The sequence below is a fragment of the Emydura macquarii genome, unplaced genomic scaffold, assembly GCF_026122565.2.
Source record: "Emydura macquarii macquarii isolate MOO-44397 ecotype Brisbane River unplaced genomic scaffold, CSIRO-AGI_Emac_v2 contig_1253, whole genome shotgun sequence".
NCBI classification, from domain to species: domain Eukaryota; kingdom Metazoa; phylum Chordata; order Testudines; family Chelidae; genus Emydura; species Emydura macquarii.
In genome coordinates, this window is record NW_027131390.1 from 101,784,494 (window position 1) to 101,807,104 (window position 22,611).

General features: G+C 43.5%; 1 protein-coding gene across 1 annotated transcript in view; it reads right to left on the minus strand.

Moving 5' to 3' along the window:
• Positions 1-22,611, minus strand: part of PDIA5 (protein disulfide isomerase family A member 5) — a 127,034-nt gene that overhangs the window by 61,719 nt on the left and 42,704 nt on the right. The window contains exons 6-10 of the mRNA XM_067549632.1: positions 19,839-19,931; positions 18,412-18,472; positions 13,506-13,573; positions 6,376-6,467; positions 6,197-6,268 (exon numbers count right to left, since the gene is read on the minus strand). Of these exons, the coding sequence (XP_067405733.1) occupies positions 6,197-6,268; positions 6,376-6,467; positions 13,506-13,573; positions 18,412-18,472; positions 19,839-19,931 (386 nt within the window). The remainder of the gene's footprint in view (positions 1-6,196; positions 6,269-6,375; positions 6,468-13,505; positions 13,574-18,411; positions 18,473-19,838; positions 19,932-22,611) is intronic.

The window sequence follows — 22,611 nt, forward strand, 5'->3', positions numbered from 1 at the left end:
GACAGGGGTGGTCTCAGGACTTTGTGCCAAGACTCTGTCTATAGTTATCTATGGCCCTCATCTGAGTAGCTCCCAAATGCTAATGGATTTATCTTCAGCACCGCCGTGAGATAATACTGCCCCATCTTACAAATGGACATTTAAGCCCTGATTCAGCAAGGTACTCAGACCTATATCTAACCTCAAATACATGATTAGTCCCGCTGAGTTCCCTGGAACTGCTCCCGTGCTTAGAGTTAGGCATGTGCTGACGTACCTTGCTGGATTTGGAGTCAGAGATTCGGTGACTGCTCAAGGACACACAGGAAGCCTGTGGCAGAGCTGGAAACTGAACCTGCATCTCAGGAGTTCCAGTCCAACGCCTCACCCTTAAGATTACCCTTCTTCCCTTCCATAAATGTACACTAAAGAGGCAGAAGTTGGCAGATGGCAGTTTATCATATTGACAGCTACGTCAGCAGACAGATTCTAATGGGAACCGGAGAGACGCTGCTTTCTGCAGATGACACAGCAACATGGGTATACTCAAAAGAAGGCCTAGAGGACATAGTAAACCAGCGGTAGGACCAGCTAAGCAGCATGACATGAAAATGAGCATCACTAAGACTGAGGGTATGGGTGGGTCAGTAAACGTGCCACAAGAAAACTGGATATAGAGATTAAAGGAGTTCCATTTAATCAGACTTTGGTAGCTGGATTGAGGAAGACAGTGAATTTGAACATAAGATACAGTCCAGACTGGGGAGTGCTAAAAGAGCGTGAAATAACATCTCAGGTGTTATGTATGACAAGCATATGCCGCTGAGCCTGAAAGCCCAGAACGGTGCGCTCCACAACGCTGGGTGGTTCAGAAGCATGGGCAGTAAAGAGACGGCAGATAACGCCGGTAACAGGAAGAAGGAAAAGCAGAAGAAGTTGGCAGATGCTAAGAGCTGTACTAATCTGACATTTATTAAAATGCTGTTGATAATACAGTAGACTCAAAACACAGGAACAGTTGAATACAGACTTGGTTGATACAGTATTATAACCAGCTGAATTAAAAACATGGAATCAAACATCCTCAAAAACTTTAGCAAAGTTCAGATTTGGCTCTGGCCCCTCTCTGATGGCAGCAGATTTGCTATTTTTGATTAAAATGTATTCCTGTTTCAGCTGCCTGGCACATGGAACGGCAAGTGGAGGATAACTTATTTATCGTGTCTTGCTGTCATTTCTAGGCAGAAAGCCTCGTTTAAAAACAGCAGAAAAGAGATATAGACAGATAGAGGGAGTGGATTTTGCCTACATATGTGGAGAGGTCTGGCCCAAGAATTCCAACAACTGCATAGTAAATTGGGATGCACCATGCCATTTATTTAGATTCCCAATAGTACCTAGGAACATCAAATCAAGAATCAGGTCCCGATTGTGCGACGCACTGTCCAGACAAATGAAGATGACAATCCCTGCCCAGAGAGTTCATAATCTAATTCATAGAGAGAACCCAATAGGTGGACAAAACAGACAAAAGAAGTGGTTGTGCGTGAGGAGCTTCTTGTAACTATAAAACAAAGGATTTAGCCGAAAAAGCCACTTGTCTAATCAATGCTAGATGGGAGTGATATGAAGGATCCTGGCAGAAGTAGGATTTAAAGAGGGATTTTTTTAAGAGGATCATATGGTGGTTTTAAGAATTTTGATGGGGAGTTTTTGTTCCCCATTAGTGGACAGAATTTTATCAGGTCTGAGTGAGGATCCTTCAGTTTTAATTAAAGAAGGCACTAACTTAGTTTGTATGCTCTTCGGGGCAGGGGCTGTCTTTCTGTTCTGTGTTTGTACAGCACCTAGCGCCATGGGGGTCCAAGTCCACTAATAAAAATGACTAACAAGATCAACCTAAGGAAATAATGAACCTAAGGAAAGCAGTGTTGGAGGCCCCATATAGTTTATTTTAGGACTTAATTAGTAAGTTAAGGAAAAGCCACATGGATGGCTCACTTAAAATCCTGTGTGTATGTTAGTAAGGCTAGATAGGAGCACAGGAGACACCTCAGCGCTTAGCTGAAATGCCATCTAAGCACCTGGGGTATGTTAAGGAGCAAGGCAAATTCAGTGGCTAAGGACAGTGAATGACAGAAGTGTGCAGGGGTTAACAAGGGCTATTTCAATGAAGAACAAGGGACAACAAGTGGAATATTTTAACTGGGCAGTGGAGTGTCTGGGTAGGACCCAACAGGAGGTCAAAAGAAGCCAGTGAGAGGAGCTAAGAACCTACTAAGACAATTTGCATCTGGATCAATGCAGCTGAAAAAAGCAGGACGTAGGAATTGAGTGTTTTTAAAAAAAAAGGAAAGAATAAGGAAGAGATTGCTGAGTCAATCAGTTATGAGGAGTTGGGCCTGGAGGTTGTTACAAGAAAGGGGAGTATAAGTGGGCGACATCAATGAAGATCATTTATCTAATGCCATCAATAAGATGGATGATCTTGTGTCACTGTATGCATTGTATCATCAGGATAGGAAAGGCTGCAGGAGAAGTGCTCTAGCACTATATGTACAGGATAGCATCCAATGTATTAACCATGCAGTGTGCAGCTGTATGACTGCTGTACCTCTCCATCCTCATAAAAATGTCTTAAGGCTCAATGAGCTACTAGTCACATCTATCTTGGTGTCTATTAGGAAGATAAGAGAGGTCAAATATCTGCAGATTGATGAGTTAGAAGCCTCTAGCATAAGAAACAAAAGTCTTGAGTAAGCAGTAGGAAAGATGCCGGAATCCTCCAAACTATTAAATCCTATCCTGAGGGAAAACTACCCTGGCTGACTCAATCTTCTTATATTCCTCTCTCTCGCTGTCCTCCCCGACCCCAAAATTAAATTACTGTTTCCCCCTCCCCCAGTGTTAAGGGCAGGCTGGCTGAATGACCAAATACTGAAAGCAAGTTTATTGAGAAAAGGGGGGGAAAAGGCAACTCCATGGAGGATATATTTACATTTTACAGTTTTATAGATCTTTTCTATTGCTCACAAACCTTCGCTGGATTCTCAGTATACATGATGGTTTGCCCAACCACCAGCCACAATGGACATTCTGGGAAGACACATCCCGGCTGCCCAGATGGTCAGCCTACCAACTCGTCTGATCAGAATGTTCTGTACCAAAGTAGCTCCCTAATGAGAGAGGTTCTGTTGTAGTGGTTTTCTTTACCCTCAAACCCTCTTATTTCAGAACTCTCTCTCACACACACACACACACACACACACACACACACACACACACACACACCCCCCGAGAATTCCCAAAGTCTGGAGACAGGATATTAGAGCCAAGAGCTCATCTTGGCACACGTGTAGAGTACACGTTTACTGCCTGCTCCACACCATTTTTGTTTTGTAAAGGAAGCCACTTTCCTCTCTCTCAACCAGAGGCTGACTTATTTGCTGAGAGTTTTCAATTACATATATGCTGTATATTTAAAATAATACATATGACCTGAAGCTATTTAATTACACTTTTAGGCCCTTGTCACATTATTTGTTACTTGTACTGCAGATCACTCTGTCTCATACAATATTTAGCATGTGCTAGGCCCACACCATATACAATTTTAATTGCAACATTAATTACTGGCAAAATCCAAGTACTCTTAATTTCGGAATGTGATTTCTTAAAAATTATATTGATTACAAAAAAGGGGCAAGAAAGCTACTGCTCAGATTGTCTTTTGGGAAACTATTAAGCATGTACTGAAAATGAAGTGAGGACAGACAGGTGACTTTAGCTCTGGACTGCTGCAATCACAGCCAAAGCCCACAGTGGGTTGTTAGCAGAGATTATCAGTGGAAAGAGCTTGCAGCTGTTCTGCTTTGCTTCCAGTAGCCATGTTCACTAGCTGTCTCAGCGCTGATATAAAAAGCATTGTACACTACAGGGATTATCTGGATGTAATGCGGGCAGGCTGAAAAAACACCAAACATCTAATGTTTCACATGTGGTAGCCAGGAGATAACCACATCCTTGCAGGGCTGAAAGGCATAAAAGGTGCAGGTAATGAAGTCATATATCCTTGCTCTAAAGGGGTAATCATCTCTATGCGGTCGCTAGAGTTGCTGTCTCACTCATTCAATTCTGAAGACTTCATGGACTGAGACAGGCTTAAAAGACCAAAGTCAAACTGGTTTTTGATTCACATCATAGTATTCAACCTCTGCATCCTACACTCCCTCTGCATGCGAATTTCTCATGGATGTCAACGGGAATGCTGCCAAGGCTCTGTTCTGAGGTCCCAGCATGGTGAAGTGTCGTGGCCTTCAAACTGTGAATGCTCCAAGGACCCCACACCTCAAGTGCAGTGAAAGATGAAGGGGAATGAGGGATGAGGGAGGCACAGATTCTCTATTGAAGAATCAAGCAAGATATGGAGAACATGGTGTTGGAATACATATTGGGTGCGGTAAAGCAAGGGGGAAAAGTCCTGATTTTCTCAAAGTTTGATAAAATCCCTGGGCTAGGTCCTCAGCTGTGGTAAACTGGCATTCTAGTCTATTCTGTATAGGTTATTGGGTTTTCCTCATCACCATAGTATCGGAGTGCTTTCCAGTAGCTCCATTGACTTCAGTGAAGCTATGCCAATTTGCACTAGAAATCTAGCCAAAATGAGCATTATAAAAATGTACAGCGATTCAACTATAGATTCCCACATACCTCCAACAAGCCAAAAAAATATTTAGCGTGACATAAGCACTGCCACTAGCAACGAAGAAAATCCAATATCCATCATAAGGATCATGGCCGAATTTTTCCAAAGCGACTAGCGATTTTGGATGCATTGACTTTTGGTGACCAACATGAGACAGCTAAAGGGACCCATTGTTTTCAAAAGTGCTGAGTGCCCAGCTTCTGAAAAACCAGGCCCCATTAAGGTATCTCAAGTTGGTCACTCAAAAATGGAGTTACTAATCTTTCCGTAACGGTTGTTCTTCGAGATGTGTTGCTCATGTCCTTTCTAAGGCAGGTGTATGCACATTGCGTGCACCGCTGCTGGAAGCATTTTCCCCAGTGGTATCATCCAGCTCGGCTCTAGTGCCCCCTGGAGCGGCACCTCCATGTCGAGGTATATAGAGAACTACCACCCGCTCAGTTCCTTCTTGTCGGCAACTCCGACACAGAGGGGTAGGTGGGAGGGTTTTGGAATAGACGTGAGCAACACATCTTGAAGAATAACAGTTACCGAAAGGTTAGTAACCGTCTTTTCTTCTTCGAGTGCTTACTCATGTCCATTCCCATGTAGGTGATTCCCAAGCTGTAAGTTTAGGAGGTGGTTCCCTGACTGAGGCTGGGGCTCTGTGTGCCAAGGAGGTAGATGGTGCTGAGTCCACTTGGCGCTTGGAGGCCGGATGGAGTGTCACTTCCATCAGGAGGAACTTGAGCCTGATCTCTCTCTTCTTTTTAATTCTCGGCCTAAAATTCACATAAAGGTGGCACTTAGCAGGAATGTGCCCCTGTCCCAGACACTTTAGACAGTTCTCGTGCTCACCAGATCTTGTTGGTGCAAGTGGTACACCTTTTGAAGCGTTAGGAGCAAGGCACGCCCCGAGCCTCCGAGCCTAGCGGGAGGAACTGCAGAGCGGGGAACTAACTATTCTAACTACGATTATTCACACTATCTAACGACAACTATTAACAACTATTTACACTCGTGTGTAAGTAACACTGAGGAGAAGTTCACAGAATGAGTAGAAGCGTTCCAGCAATCGTCACGGACGGAAAGAAGGAACTGACGGGGTGGCAGTTCCCTATCTACCTTGACATCGAGCCGCCACGAGAGCCAGCCCGGACAATACCAGTGAGGAAAAGGCTTCCGGCAGCAGTACTCACGACGCGCACGCACCTACACTGGAATGGACATAGGCAAGCACTGGGAGAAGAACTGAAAATTTAGGCCCACATTTTGAAATGGAATTGAACTCCACAGATCAGCAAACCTTTTTGGCCACAAAAGACAGGCCACAGACAGCCTTATACTAGCAACCCATTGCAACTGTAGAACACAAAGCAGGCATGCTGAAAACAAACATTAATCAGAGTTAACCTGTACTAGTTTAGTTAAGATCAGTGGTGTGGTCTCTGGAGAGGAGGGGAGGGAAGAAGGGGACTGGATTGTTTTGCTATTTACAGAAGGTACAACAGTACATAAAGCTCAATGCCTTACTTTTGCAGCCACTCTGCTATATCCTTCGCAGTAGCACCATAGTTCTCATAGTGGAACAGGAACTTTCCCTTCCTATTAATGCAACAAAACGAGATTTAGTCTCTGTGCTGGATGATAAGGAGGAACATGAAGTTATGAATTAATATACGATTTCTAAAGAATAAGTAAAAAGGACTGACTCAAAGTAGCAGATGGTAGGGTATCCCCGGACATGGTATTCTTCCTTTATCTTTTCAAATTCAGCAGAGTGGACGTTCATCCCTGCAAGCACCTGCAAAATCAGAACAGAACCATTTGTCTCTTTGCCCTCCTGCTATTCACAATAATATAGAAACTGTCACTGCAAATTCAAAAGAAGAAACAAACTGCCCAGATTAATAGTCGGACAGATTCAGATGGCACTCACGTTATTGCAAAGTGACAGACACACCACTGAAGCCAGTGGAATTACTCTGGTTTGCTTTGATGAAAGAGAGATCAGAGCCTGGTCTGCTATATACAGCTTGGAAGAAACATTCTAGTCAGTTCATTTCTGTTCCTCGTTTTCTGAACAACAGATTACTCATTTATATGCACCGTCTAATAGAAGTACTCAAAGGGGACTTGCTCAATAGACTTACTGATGCCATCTCCGTATATTTACATTTCAAGTGGCAGGACGAACTGGTTTATTCTGTTTCTCAAGTACCACAGCTCAGTAAGTGTGCAGACATTAGCCAGGATACAAGCAGTTCTAGCTCACCTCTTTAGTCTCCACTTGGGCAGCCAGTTTAAAGTCTCACCTAAAGGCTAGAAAGCCAAATTTCCTGAGCAGTAGCTTTGCACTTATGGGTGGGAGGGGGCATAAATGAGCATTACTGCAATTTACAAATAGAGTTCGCTTTCATTTTATGCAACAGGAAAGGAGCCCTTCTGAGAGGCTTCTAGAAAAAAGATTGGGCTCCGAGCCGCACACAGGCTCTTTAAACAAACAAAGCCATCTTCACCCATCATCACTTAGTATCACAGAAATGTAGGGCTGGAAGGAACCTCAAGAGGTCATCTAGTCCAGCCCCATCCTGAGGCAGGATTAAGTATACATCAATTATAGCAAATGCCTTTGATACCAAGCATCCATGACTTCTAGAAATAACACACAGTGCTTCAATACTTCATAAATGTTAACTCAGCCTCACAATGGCCCTGTGAGGCAGGTGAGCATGATCTCCATTCTACAGATGAGGAAACTGAGGCACAGAGGTGCAGTGACTTGTCTCATAGAGACACCAGTGAATCAGAGAAAAACTGGACATTAAGACTCAGGAGTTCCTGGCTCGCAACCCTGTGCCATACTCACCTACAGACCATACTGCCCCTCAAGTACTTTTAAAACACTGGGAAGTTGTGGATGGATCTAGCTAGCCATTTCTGTGGGTGTGGGATTTACACAGAGGTCACCCCACAACCTGGAGATACAACTCCAAGATTAACTCCACCCAGTTTAATGGCATTGACAGTTTAAATCATTTTAGCATGGGCTTAATGCAAACCCCTCTGGAAACAGGATTTTCTCTTTCCAGCTAAAATACCACAACAGAATTTAATACCAGTTTCCTGACTGCAGCAAATGGCATGGACAAAATGTGCTCAGAACCAGCTTGAAATAAATCTTCAGTACAAGATCCTCACATGAAGGTCAGTCAGGCTTTACTCAGAAGGTACTGGAGAGTTACAAAAGGAGACATTTTTGTCTCTTTTCCCCCACTTGGCGACAGGACACCTACTCTAGCAAACACAAAGGAGCAGACTTTACATCAGCCTTCTGTTCATTTTACTTTTATGAATTTTCTTTGAGCCACCAATGAGCCATTTTACTTGACCCTACAGGTACTGGACCTGATTCTCCATGCCTTGTCCCTTGTGTTGTCATTTACACACATGCAGACTAGGTGCAACAAGCTACCAAGCCACAACGATAACTTTATATGGTGTAAATCGGTTGTTCCCAGCCAGGGATACATGTACCCCTGGGGTATGCAGAGGTCCTCCAGGGGATAAATCAACTCATCTAGATATTTGCCTAGTTTTACAACAGGCTACATAAAAAACACTAATGAAGTCAGTACAAACTAAAATTTCATAGATAATGACTTGTTTATATTGCTCTATATAATATACACTAAAATTTAAGTACAATATTTATATTCCAATGGATTTATTTTATAAACATATGGTAAAAATGAGAAAGTAAGCAATTTTTCAGTGTGCTGTGACACATTTGTATTTTTATGTCTGGTTGTGTAAGCAAGTAGTTTTGAGTGAGGTGAAACTGGAGGGGTACATAAGACAAATCAGACTCCTGAAAGGGGTACAGTAGTCTGAGAGCCACTGGTGCAAATGGCTATACAGGCCAAAGGAATGGAGAATCAAGCCAAAGAATTATGTTTCTTCTGAGGGACAAGCTACCAAAGTTAAAACACAAAGTTAGCTATAGGAGTTCAGAAAACACCAATACTCCACACAGACATTCCTGTGGCCAGAGGCTCAGCTGGTGTAAACTGCTGTAGCTCTACTAACTTCAAGTAAGATACAAGCTGAGAATTTGGCCTCTGGTTATTTTCAGGAACACATGGTCACTCTAAAGTGAACGGGAGCTTTATGCCCCATAGACATAAATGGGAGCGTAAAGGATCCCAAAATTGCTATAATATATGCTTTAAGAATTCCAAAGGAAAGAGGAGATCAAAACTTCCATGCAATGTGTGATGCTCAATATTGTAAAACATTTCTGGATTTTGCTGATCCCATGCAATAAAGTAAAACACATGACATGTACTAACACGATAACTTCTAAGAAAGGAGCTTTGGCTTGCCCTCAATTGATTCAGAAGCATCAGTCATAAGAATTCTGCCCAAGTACTCATTATAAAAAATAAGCATTTTAAGTTACACACAATGCTGAGCCCATTTTAATGGAGATACCCTGATATTGCTTTCTGTCTAAATCTGCACACACTGAATGGAGTATAATTGAACAAAAACCCATTATAACAGATGCAGAATTTTAATATACAAGTTCCAGCCCAGCTAAAGCAAATAGAATATTAAACAGTAACTTCCTTCATTTGACACGTTTCGGTATGTGTCTTATTCCAGAAGCCCTAAGATTCCACATGAACTGAAGACAGGCCCTGATTCAGTAAAGCACTTAATAATAATACCGTGCTTTTATACAGCACTTTTTATCAACAGATCTCAGAGCACTTTACTGTGGAGGTCATTATTATTCTCCCCATTGTATAGATGGGAAAACTGAGGCAGGGAGGTGAAACGACTTGCCCAAGCTCACCCAACAGGCCAGTGGAAGAACCGGGAATAGAGCACAGGTCGCCTGAGTCTCAGTCTAGTGTTCTAGACAACCCTGTCTTCTTAAGCAAGTAACTGATATGAATGGGAACTTAAGCATGTGCTTAAGTGCTTTGCCAACTAGGGGCGCTTTCTCGAATTGGAGCCAGAGGATGACAGTTACAGGAATCCAAAGTTAATAACTGGAATCTCTCTGCTTGCAGGACAGAGATACCCTGGTCTGTTCAAATTATGAGCTGGTCTTTTCCTTTTGCACCGTTGTGCAATTTAGTGTGAATTATGAACCTACTTTAACACTGAAAATGTCATCTAGCTTTCCTCTGGGCCACAGCACAGACACCAAAAAGACAGAGAGAATACAGTAACCAACGTCAGGTACAGTTCACCTTTTCATTTTTACAACCTATTAAATCAGTAGTCACGACATTTTGTATTTGCATGCTTTTAATAGCAATAAGGAGCTCCGAACCTGGCATTTCCTGGCACCTAGTGACTGGTTGGGTTAAAAGGCCAAACCCTCAGCTTGCCCAAGCCAGTCACAAACTGCCAGGAAACACCTGACCCAGAGGTCATTATTGCTTTAAAGTACACAACGGAAAAACTGTGAAGTGTGCAGTATAATACACACACACACACACACTTTTACACTTACACTTACTTTATATATATAAAGTTAGATAACATAGGAAGATTAGCCCACGGAAAACTGGGTTTGAATTTAGAACAAAGGACTGAGCTTATATGAGAGAAAACAGCCTCTCCTGCAGTGAGTCAGACCAAAGTCTTGATCTGGCAACTCTGTCTAGCAAGACCCCCTGTGCCAACACGAAGCCCCATTGACATCAGCAACTTTCCAAACGGCACAGGTGTCTGCCTGCATGGAGCTTGCTGTAGTGTTGGGACCCTAGCATTCAGTCTCACTAGATTATTAAGATGGTTCTCCTGAAAGATCGTTCTAAAAAGCAGAGGGAAATGATCAAATGTTGGGGGTGGACAGGAAGGGAAAGGAGCAATGGTTTAACTTCTCCAGCCTGAGTGGAAACCCCTGTAAAAAGTGGGATTATTTGTGGAATAGGCAATAGAAAACTTCAAGAAAATACAGTGTGTTCTGCACAGAGCTAACCTCCCCCAACACTGGTCACACATGTGGATGTTTATGTGTCTCATTCCTGTATACCTGAAGTCCTGGAGCATTACAATTCAACTGTCCCACCAGACCGGTGTGTCATGCACAGAGGAACCTAGTGTTAATTCAACGGAATTCACACCGGAGGACAGGGGGAATTGTAATGCTGTAAATCAGCAATACCAGAATGCTTCTAAAAATATCTTCAAGGGCCATATTCTGACCATAAGAAATACATGCAACTCCCAAGGAGTTGCCCTAAGCAAACGAACATTTAACATATGTGTCTACCAAGTTTAAGAACAACTAGTTGGGAGAGAGTGCAAGTGTGAGGATTTTTAAAACTCACAAGAAACACTGACTGGAACTGTCCTGCCAATGAACCTCAAGGCTTCAACCCCTCTGCTCTACCACATGCAGCCTCTCCGGGGCATAGCCTGCCATCTGTGACAACCTGAATGATGAAACACAGTTAGGAGGAAACCAAACTCAGCTTAAACTCTGCACTGACCCAAATCTCCATCAGTCATTTTCCTTCGCCTCAAGTACCCAGACCCTCTCCGACTTTCTTTGTTATATGTATATAAAATCTTGACCTTCATGCTGCCCATGACTTATTTGAAGATCTCAAGTGGGGAGGGGGAAAGCAGTCGATGTGATATATCTTGGTAAGGCTTTTGACACAATCCCAACATGACATTCTCGTAAACAAACCAGGGAAATGTGGTCTAAATGAAATTACTACAAGGTGGGTGCACAACGGGTTGAAAGACCACACGTGGGGAGTAGTTTATCAATGATTCACTGTCGGACTGGGAGAGCCTATCTAGTGGGGTCCTGTAGGGTTCAGTCCGGGGTCCGGTACTATTCAATGTTTTTATTAATGACTTGAATAACGGAGTGGAGAGTATGCATATAACATTGTGGAGGACACCAAGCTGGGAAGGGTTGAGAGCACTTTAGAAGATAAGATCATAATTCAAAATGACCTTGACAAATTAGAGACTGAAATCAACAGGATTTCAGAGTCTCTGAAATCATCAGGATGAAATTTGATACAGACAAGTGTGAAATACTACACTTAGCAAGGAAAAATCAAATGCACAACTACAAAATGGGGAATAACTGGGTAGGAGTTAGTACTGATGAAAAGGATCTGAGGGTTAGAGTGGATCACAAATTGAATCCGAGTCAGCAATGGGATACAGTTGTGAAAAAAGCAAATACACCCCAAAATGAAATTAACTGGAGTGTTATGTGTAAGGTGCAGAGGTAATTGTCCTGCTCTTCTCAGCACTGGTAAGGCCTCAGCTGAAGTACTCTGTCCAGCTCTGGGCACTACACTTTGGGAAAGATGTGGATAAATTGAAGGAAGTCCAGAAGAGAGGACCAAAAATAATAAAAGGTTTAGAAAACCTGACCTATGAGGAAAGGTTAAAAAATACTGGGCATGTTTACTCTTAAGAAAAGACGACTTAAGGGGGACTGATAACAGTTTTCAAATATGTTAAGGGCTGTTAGAAAAAGGATGGCAATCCATTGTTCTCCATGTCCACTGAAGATAGGACAAGAGGTAATGGACTTAATTTGCAACAAGGGAGATTTAGGTTCGGTATTAGGAAAAGCTTTCTAACTACAGTATAAGGGTAGTTACGTTCTGGAATTGGCTTCCAAGGGAGGTTGTGGAATTCCCACCATTGGAGGTTTTTAAGAACAGACTGAACAAACACCAGTCAGTGAAGTTCTAGGTTAATTTGGTCCTGCCTCAACACAAGGGGCTGGACTTGATGAACTTGAGAGGTCCCTTCCAGCCCTACATTTCTATGATTTTATGATCAATGTTAAATCTTATTGATGCAACATATAACTCACCTATGGAACTCACTGTTGCTGGATATTACCAAAACCAGTACTTTAATGAAATTCTAAATAGGACTGACATTGCTACGAATAAGAATCATCATCATCTGTGGTTTTATAAAAGCTAAGATAAAATTACAAGGTCAATCAATCCTCATGCTTCTTGACAGAGAATGATCACCAGCTGCAGTCAGGAGGAATTCCCCCCTCCCACCAGAGTGTGATTCCCTGTTATAAAACTGGGTGTTTTATGAGAATTTAAGTGTCTCTCTGCAGCATCCAGTTTTGGCCACTCTCAGGATATGTCCACACTGCAACAAGAGATGTGACTACAGCTTGGGTAGACATACCCAACCTAGCTTTAAACTAGCTAGCTCGCTAAAAATGGCATAGACTAACTGCCCAAGTACAATCCCACCCAGCACCCACTCATCACCCACATTGCCATGGCTTCACTGCTCCTTTAACGAGCTAGCTCAATCACACCTAGCACAAGTATGTCCATGCATGATGCAATAACATCTCCCACTGCAATGCAGACATACCTCCACAGACAGGACACCACGCTAAAAGGACTACTGGATCCCAGTCCTGTAAACTCTTCCTTAACTTTACTCACATGACCAGCCCCATTGAAATCAACAGGATTACTCACATACTTAAAAGTAAGCATGTGGGTAAGTGTGTGTAGGACCAGAACCATAGCCTGTTCCAGCAGGAGTCACACTTGGTGTAGGAGGTGAGTGAGCAAAATCTCATGCTCCATACTACAAAAATCAAGAGCAAACATTGTGAAAGGATTTGGAGCTGGATTGTTTATTGGGGGAGGTTTTTTGTTTTTGGAGTTGCTTAAAATATTTCTCCTCCAACCTGAAATCCGTTAAAATTTCCTGCTTCAGTTAATACTTAAATACTCAGAAGATAAACGTAAGGTTTTTTTGCTTTGACATTTATACATCTTGTCATTCTCTCACTTACATATGTACCCTTCAGTTCTGTGGCTGCCTGCTGGAAAGATGGCATCATCCTCTTACAAACGCCACACCCTGGTCAAAAAGGGAAAAAAAAAAGACAAGGCAAATCATATACCAGTAGTGACATCAGTCATATGTTCTTGTGGATGAAATCTAGCATTATCAAACAGCTTCGGATCTCAAAACACTCTAAAGAATACTAATATAAAATAATAAAATCACTTTTGATTTTTTACCTACTTTTCTAACCCTCTTCGATTATTAACATTTCTAAAAGAATTCTTTTATGACATTTGTGTTTGTTTTTGCATTTCACTCATCTAGATCAGTCAACTTCAGATTCAGTTTTACATTCTGATTCTGAGGCAGTAGCACCATAGTGGTGTGTTTGGGTCATGGTAATTCATAAGAGTGCTTAAAATTTGAAACAGTGATCACTGATATTTCCTCCCAAAGTTTCACCAGAACATCTCTATTCATTTTTTATTAAAACCCTTTTTCTTCCCTCACCCCATCACTTAAAGAAAAATTAATTCTAAATTCTGGGCCTAAATCAAATTTGTGTATCCATTTAACTGAAACGCACAGAGAGAGAAAGGACCTGATCCTGTATTCCCTAGGCTCTCAAGACTCCCACTGATCTAGGTCCAATATGGAATATAGGGTAAAGCCCGGATACATTTTAAAAGTCACCTGTCAAGATCTGAGTTCAAGGTCGTGTGTGTCTCCCTGACCTTGCACCCCAGGACAAGAGTAATCAGAATCTGGCCCTTAATAAGGAAAAATTAGGGCACCTCCAATTCAACCCAGTTTAACAGGTTTTAGGAATTTAATGAAGAAACCCTTCCTTAACATACATAAAAAACCCACTGGTGCTCATTTGATTACTTAGGAAAGGAGATTGTTCAAACAAGATCCTACACATGCCAGACGAGGCAGATTTGCTAGCTAAGAGGGAAAGTGAAGATGTGTGCCTAGAGTGTGCTAAAAGCTGTGCACAGATGATGCTTTAGGAGGCTGAAGTAGATTAGCAATAAATCACCTTGTAAACCAGCAGGTTTTTCCATTGCCAAGTAAATCGAGATGGGGGCGAAGATGTGACTAAGTTCTTCTGAGTCAGATGAAAGGGACTTTTATCTGAATGACTCCTGGGACTGCAATGCGACAGTAGTCAGCATTTGTCTTCCAGCCAACAGTGAAGAGAAAAAGAAAGAGCAGTTGCCTTGTGGCCTACATGAGATCACCCCAAAAAAGATCTGCTAATAGTTTTGGGGAGATTTTGGCACCAGCAATTCAGGCTTCCCCACATCAGTCTCCCTCAACCCCAACCAGGAGGAACATCCTCCAGGAGAGAAAGAGAAGAGGATTCAGGTTTCCATGCCCATTTCGCCCTTGCCTGAGATTGAACTTGGCTGAGATTGGCACAAGTGGGCTAATAAGTGCCAGTTAAGATGATTTCATAAAGGGCATGGCACACCATCCATTTCACTGAGGCCTGAACTGGCATCAACCACTTTCATGCAGTCCACTGAACAGCCAGCAAAAGGCATCAATTATCACAGTCACTTCCTCCCACAATCCATTTTCATCGTCCTGTCGCCAACATTGACATCTCTTGCCCTCTACTTCAAACTCCTTCCAGCTGTCCTCGGAGTCTCAAATTGCCCTGATTACTAGCCTCCTTCATCCCCACCTTAACTTTTCACTCTCTTCTGGTTTCTTTCCTAAAATCCAATCATGCACTGGTCTCCTCTACCTTCAAGAATCCCACCTGCTTAACTCCCTTCAGCTCCAAACCCACAGAACGCACCATCCACAACTGCTACCTGGAGGTTCTCATTCTCAGCTCCATGCTGTATCACATGCACCAGCTCTCAGCAACGGACTCCTTGTTACACCATCTCAAACTCTATCGAGTAGCATCTGCCCTTATACAGACTTACCAGTGTAGCTTTGTCACAAAGACTCATTTTGTGCCAGGTAGGAGAAACAGACTTACATTTTATTTTAACACTGAGCAGTCACTGATCTTTTTCGAAACAAACACTGAATGTGATTATATCGCTTTGTAAATTTAATCAAGAGAACCAGTCAAAATCTTTATTTTGTCATCATCATCATGAGATATATCCTCCAGCTGTTTGGTCATGTTTTTGCTTCTGTACATCTTTCACAATTTGTGCTGAGAACACCAAGCTTTTGCAGAATGGTTGCTTTTGTTGCACACATGATCCCGCACCTCTAGTATATGCATGTATCTCAGTTGTACTGTTCCTCCACATTCATTGTAAGCAAATCTGGTCTGCCATTTGCTTATTCCTGCATTTTGTCTTTATGCCTTAGAATGAATTTTTAATCAGATGTACTTCAATTCTTTCACTGCTCACCAACCCTCCCCTTTTGGAAGCCCAGTTTTCAACTGTACTATAAATATCCTTTATTTGTTGCAAAGTCAAGTCCACTTCCTGCAATAAACTTGCTGTGACCTGTGCACAGGACTTATGAGGAGAGGCTGAGGGAACTGGGCTTGTTTAGTCTGCAAAAGAGAAGAATGAGGGGGGATTTGATAGCAGCCTTTAACTACCTGAAAGGGGGTTCCAGGGAGGATGGGGCTAGGCTGTTCTCGGTGGTGGCAGATGATAGAACAAGGAGCAACAGTCTCAAGTTGCAGGGCGGGAGGTCTAGGTTGGACATTAGGAAAAAGTTTTTCACTAGGAGGGTGGTGAAGCACTGGAATGGGTTACCTAGGGAGGTGGTGGAATCTCCATCCTTAGAGGTTTTTAAGCTGAGGCTTGACAAAGCCCTGGCTGGGATGATATAGCTGAGGTTAGTCCTGCTTTGAGCAGGGGGTTGGACTAGATGACCTCCTGAGGTCCCTTCCAACTCTAATATTCTATGATTCTATGGTTATACCACAAATAATTCCAAGAAAGTTTAGAAGCAGGGCAAACCCCTCCTCCAGATCTCGGTCAGGTACCCTCCCAGATGGAAGGATTTGGGGCTCCGTTCTTGTCCAACACTGGGTAATAACACAAGGGGTGCTGGTAAGAGACTGATCTGGATTTCCCTTTTCCAATTACAAGACTTAGGTCAGGGCTACAAAACGTTCCATATCTACATCACGTGGCAGCAATCAGTGTCTGCACCTTCTGAGAATCAATATTTTAATGTGACTGCTGGATGAGTTTTGTCTTTCTTAAGTACATGGCACAGTGGAAGAAAAGCAGAAGAGCTGGCAGAGAACAAAATCAGAAGGCTAATGTTAAATAAAAGATGAGGGAAGGAAGGATTGTGAAATAGAAGGAGGGTAAAAAAAAAAGTAGGCTTCTTCACAGAAGTTTAGAAATCAGCAAAAGGATTACAATAGCAGAAACTAGCAGGTGTTTAAAAGAAGCAAAACTGGAAACAGCAGTGTCTATGGGACCGGTTCAAAGAGAAGGAAGGGTCAGATAATGCACATTTCAAGAAAAGACTTGGTTGTGGAAAACAATCATTCATGAAGGAGGTATACTGTGAAAGCGTTCTGGAGCTCAGGAATCTCCCTGAAGGAATGCGTTACAGGCGTAGGGAAGGCATATCATCTCATGCTGACACAAGGCAGGAGGCAGTTGCTGTGAGTTACAGTACATGCTGCAAGTCAGAAAATGGCAAAGCCACACAGAGATGAACCTGGGCTATCCTACCACACTTGTAAAATTTAAAGAAAAGGGCTAGAGTAAGGCGAAATGGTAAGGGAAATGAGCTCTCTTACTGAGCTATTAGACCCAGCCTTGGGCAGTTCAGGTCATCCCAGCAAAACTTAGATGGGACTAAAGGTAAAATCACATACGACGGATGAGGAATTTGGGCTGCTCATTAAACAATGCTGCCACGGGATGCTCATTTTAACACAGCAAAGCAATTGCAAGGGAAACCTAACTCATCATTAGATCCACTACCAAGGTTAATGCAACGGTGCTTTTCTATCATGGATCCTGGGATAGTTCCCTCTTCACAGCTCGCCTGCCTTGCAAGCGAGCAGTGGCTTTAGTGCAATGGTACTCGGACTTAAAGAGCAGGAAAGCTAGGTTGCTGAAAGGAACTGTAAGGAGCCACCAAATAGGGGCAGTGCAACGTTTACACACAGCGAAGTTCGCAGCGTGACTCAGTCATCAGGCGTTGACATAACACAAACAAACAATCTCACTGCAACACAATGTCAAGGAGTCAGTCACTGCTGTCATTTTGTGACTCGCTACAACTCCACCTGACACACTCTTTCCTGGACACCGAGGGGATCCTGGTAACTTCCCCATGTTACATCATGTATGCAGCTCTCCTGAATTCTGTCCCCTCTGCCTGACACTCGGCAGACCGTGTGAAGCCGCAGCCAGAGCCCTGGTCTCCTTTGGAGATTCACTGCTTTAGTGAGACCAGTTTTCATGAGCTATGGAGAAGGAGAATACTGCAGAAAGTAAGCAAAAGCATGAACAGTGTCCATAGTACCGTACAGGGCAGAGAGTTGGGCCCACACAAACTTGTGTGTGTTAAGTCATAAGCACTTAGCATCCGAGAACAGAGCCTGAGAAAACCAGACAGTACAAGTAATAAAGTGATGTGAAAGTGTAGCAACTGAGATGGTTAGCAGCAGGCAGTGGAAAGAGGCAAGACTTGGGAAACAAAGGGGAAAAAAAGAAGACGGACTGGCCAGGAGAGTGATAGAGTGGATGGCAGGGGAAAAGACCAGAAAGAAACCAGAAGACAAATGCTAAGGGCTGTACAGTGCAAGTAAATGAATGTTAGTCACTAAAGCGGGATAAATGAAGGAAGTGGATGAGAAACCACCACTCAGAGGAGAGCATCTCTGGGTACAGATGATGGTTGATCGGCCACAGGAGTGGCACATTGATAGGAAATGCCAGATCACTTACATGGGGCATAGAACATCATCAGAAGAGGTCTGTCTTCTTTCTTTAGAAGCCTTCTGAATTCCTAAAGTATAAAACCAAACAAAAACCGCGATCAATGAAACAGATTCATCCATCTGGACACAGCCACTTTTAATGGTGTTCAACTTTAAAAGGTAAATCATGTATTAAAGACACTTCCCTTTGTTTCTTAATTATTTGGGGAGGGCGGGGGGAAATCTCGTAAAAAGCCAAAACTTGAATCACTTTTCTCCACTCAAGTTCAGCTTAGGAAGAGTTAATACAAATTACCATGGGACTCATTCACTAAATACTTTAAGAGAAATTTTCAGTGCTAAGATGTGGAAATTACACTACTCGCCGGCTTTCACTAGAGGCTTTTGGAAGCGATAGGATAATAGACCCATTTTCCTGCCTGACCTTCTCAATGAAATCCACTCTGACTTCTTATTAAGGAGCTGGAGTCAACTAAAAAAAAGACTTGCTTCCACACCATGAAAGCCTAGGCAGGGCCATGAGAGGCCACAACAATAGATTTTTTCAGTGCTGGTATGGTGGGGGAAACCAGATGAAATTTTTAAATGGCATGTGACCTCAGGAGAGATTGTAATGGAGAACAAAAAGGTGAGCATTAAAAATTAATCTTCTTACAAAAACTGAATGTGAAAATAACTATTCCTTATATCAAAAATGAAAGCTAGAAAATGGAAAAGGCTTTTTACGAAATACCAGCTAGAGCTCAATCAATTAAAATTTTTAAATCGATAGACTAGAAAATCATACAAATCATTCCACTGATCATTACAGGAGAGAGCACAGTTAGCACTGCAACAGCCCAGGCTTTTCTAAATGGGAAATAAAATGTAACACTATTTGCAGCCTTCCCACTGAAACCGAGAGGAAGGCGGGTCTTGTGGTTACGGCACTGGGCTACCACCGTGGAGATGTGGTTTCTGTTCCTGCCTCTGCTGCACACTCCCTGTGTGATCTCAGATAAATCACTGAATCTCTTTATTGTCTTTGTGCTTTACTGTCAAGCTATAAAATGAAAACGGCATTACTTTCTCCCAGCCTGTGACTCATCTTTATTTAGATGCCAACTCCTCATGGCAGGGACTGCTCATTTACTGGTGTACAGCACCTCACGTAATGGGGCCCCTATCACAGCCGTAGCATTGCAACATTCACCACCATTTTACAAATCACTAAAAGGAAGGCAGAATGCTGCAGCAGAGAAGGCAGCAGCCTGGGAGTCTGGAGAACCGGCTCTGTAGTTAATGTGAGATGTGGACTTGGGAGAGTCACTTAATCTGTGCCTCAGTGTCTTCTTCTGCAGAAGGGGAAGAATGGTGCTTGCTCACTTTTGTAAAGAGTTCACGCACACACACACACACACACACACACACACTTCATATATCTGGTTGAAGTACCTTTTCACTGTCAACATGCACAACGTCTTTGGCTTCAGGGTCCTCCTCCCACAACGGAGCTCCTTCTGGATCCTTCAGAAAGGCCACCACTGACTGTGATAAATGGAAAGACAAGGAGCTTTTAAACATCACTGCAACCAGAACTAGGACGGACACCATCCCAAATGCCACCTTTCTATTAAGCTAACATTTTGTGTTCCCCTTTCAGCAACCGTTGTCGCCATTCTGCCCTCCCACTTGTCTGTGGAACTGCTGCAGTTCCTCTGAACAAGGATGGAAAGCGCTAGAACTGAGGGGCTGTTCCAAGGTATGGACTCCCTGCATGACAAATATCCCAGGTCATCAGGGCTTGTTCTCTCTGTATTGCTGATGGAGCCCTGGGGAGAAACAGGTCAAGAGAAGGGCATGAGGAGGTTAGAGGATACACTGCTGCAAGGACCTTCCCAGACCACAGAGGATTACTTCAGCAGAACTAGATTCTGTGAGGCAGCTCCTCAGCTGCTCCTTGGCCTGGTGGGCTAGGATTCCTTCCTGCCTTTGGGCCAGATTCTCATTCCAGTCAGGCAGCTCCCTTTTCAGAAGCCGAGTGTACACACAGCCACGCATACTTTAACACAGGCTAACCTGGTCAAATTAAATTCTAGGCTTGAGCTCAACCAGCTTAGATTGTGTTAAAGATTTGTGTACTTTTAACTTTTTAGACATGCTAGCTGACAGATGCTAACACCCCACCTTTTATTCTGGTCTAAACAAGGCCTCTGACATTTTTACAATCCCTCTGCCTTCAGCAGGGCTGCTCAAGTGTAACGGACTAGAATTTGGTACAACAATCTGTTCATGATGGGCAAGAAGAAATAGATTCCAACTGCATCCTAGTTGGCTCTGAAGCATTCAGAGGAGTAAAAAACATCATCTAGCTGTGTATTTTAGTTACTAAAGTCAGCAAACAGGACTCTTAATACACTTAGGGAGCAGATCTGCTGAGTAAAGAAGGGTCATTACCACACAGGCGCTTCTGGGAGAAGCAACACACATTACCACGGCGGTAACAGAGATGGGTCCCATCTAGACAGGCCAAACCACTTTATAATGCAGTTATAATTGTAGCATAGATGGAGAAGCTATGGCAATAACCTCCCTGACCAATGCTGGAAGAGAGCTCTGTAGCATGTGAGGGAGGTAGGGAAGGTGGAAAAGAAGGGGGAGGGAGGGGGGGAGGAAGATCTCATCTGCAGTTAAGAAAGACATCAGATTTTGCTCTCTCGCCAGAACTGTGTCTGGATCTCAATTATACACCAAGGGAGAGGTAAGGGGTCAACCTTTTAACTGCTAACAAGCGTGATTTCAGGAATCCCTGTGTGCCAAATTCAGCTATGTAGAAACAGATGCTGTTAGAGGATGGATGATTAAAGGGATTTAATTTATCCAGTCTCTCTCTCTCTCAGCCAAAACAAAAAAAAAAAAGATGATGTGTCATGTTTTCTGGCAGGGATGGGCAGCATATTGCCATCCATTCATTCCTCTGCTCAGTGGAGCTTTCGTATTTCCCACACGTTTAACAAACCAACCAACCTTTTAACCACAAAAGCATAAAAACCTTCTACAAAAAGGTTCCTACACTCCCAGGTTAGGGTTGGAGATCTGGACACAGTCTACGTCACCCTGTAGCACTCGCCATGTCACGGAGTCCATATCAAACACAAACACACTCTGATTTCGTAGCAGACAGGACCAAGCTGGGTGTACTGTAATTGTTTTCTCAAAGCACGCAAGAGCTTTGAACTGAACACCGATGGAGCACGGTTCAGGAACATGGTTTTGTCCACTCTATACTGCAGGATCAAACCACGTTTCAACATGATGGAACCAGGTTCCCCAGCACAGTGGTGAGCGCAATGGAGGCTGATTAACTGGCCATCTTACGGAAAGTAAACTATATTGCAGCAGGATGATAATCAGAGGCTTATTAGCCTTTCGATTTGACACATAAACCTTTAAATCAGCAGTTCCCAACCTTGGGGTTGTGATCCCATTTGGGGTCGCAACAATAAAAAACAGGGTCACAGACGCTCGACAGCTCCCGGCCGGGTCACAGGCAGGCGGCCTCACTCCTCCCCTTTTACTTTGTCTCCTCCCCACCAATGCGCCCTTCCCATCGCGGAGAGTCCTGGGTGCATTTCGACACCCAGCAGTGCCCGGCTCAGGGCAGCAGCCCTGGAATGGGAGGAGGCACTGCTGGGGCAGGAGGGAGGCACTGCTGGGAGGGGGGGGAGAGGGGGCAGGAGAGATCGTATTGTCACAGTGCTGGGTGTGGGACTGCCTGGGGCAGGAGAGCAGAGAGGGGATGGGGCCTAAGTGAGATGAATGAGGACAATTACTGCAAGGCAAAGAGGTGTGGCACAACAAAACTTGCAGCCCAGGGGAAAAAGAGATAAGGTGGCTTTAAGGCCTTGTCTACACTAGAAAGTAGTGTCACCGGTAGGTTTTTTGGTGATACAAAAGTGCTATAATTACAGCGCTCGCGCCCGTTCATACCTCACTCATTTTGTCGCAAAAACACATCCACGCTTGGTGCTGAAGAATCGACAGTGAGAGCAGTGCATCATGGGCAGCTATCCCACCGTACAACTCGGCAGCTTCTGCCGCTAGGAATTCTGGGATGGGGGAAAGGAGCGCGGAGCAGCATGGGTGCTGGCTCAACGTCCCATGGTGCACTGCGTTTCCAAGCAGTCATTCATTGCACTGCTGGTAGCGACTCGCGCCATTTTTTCCA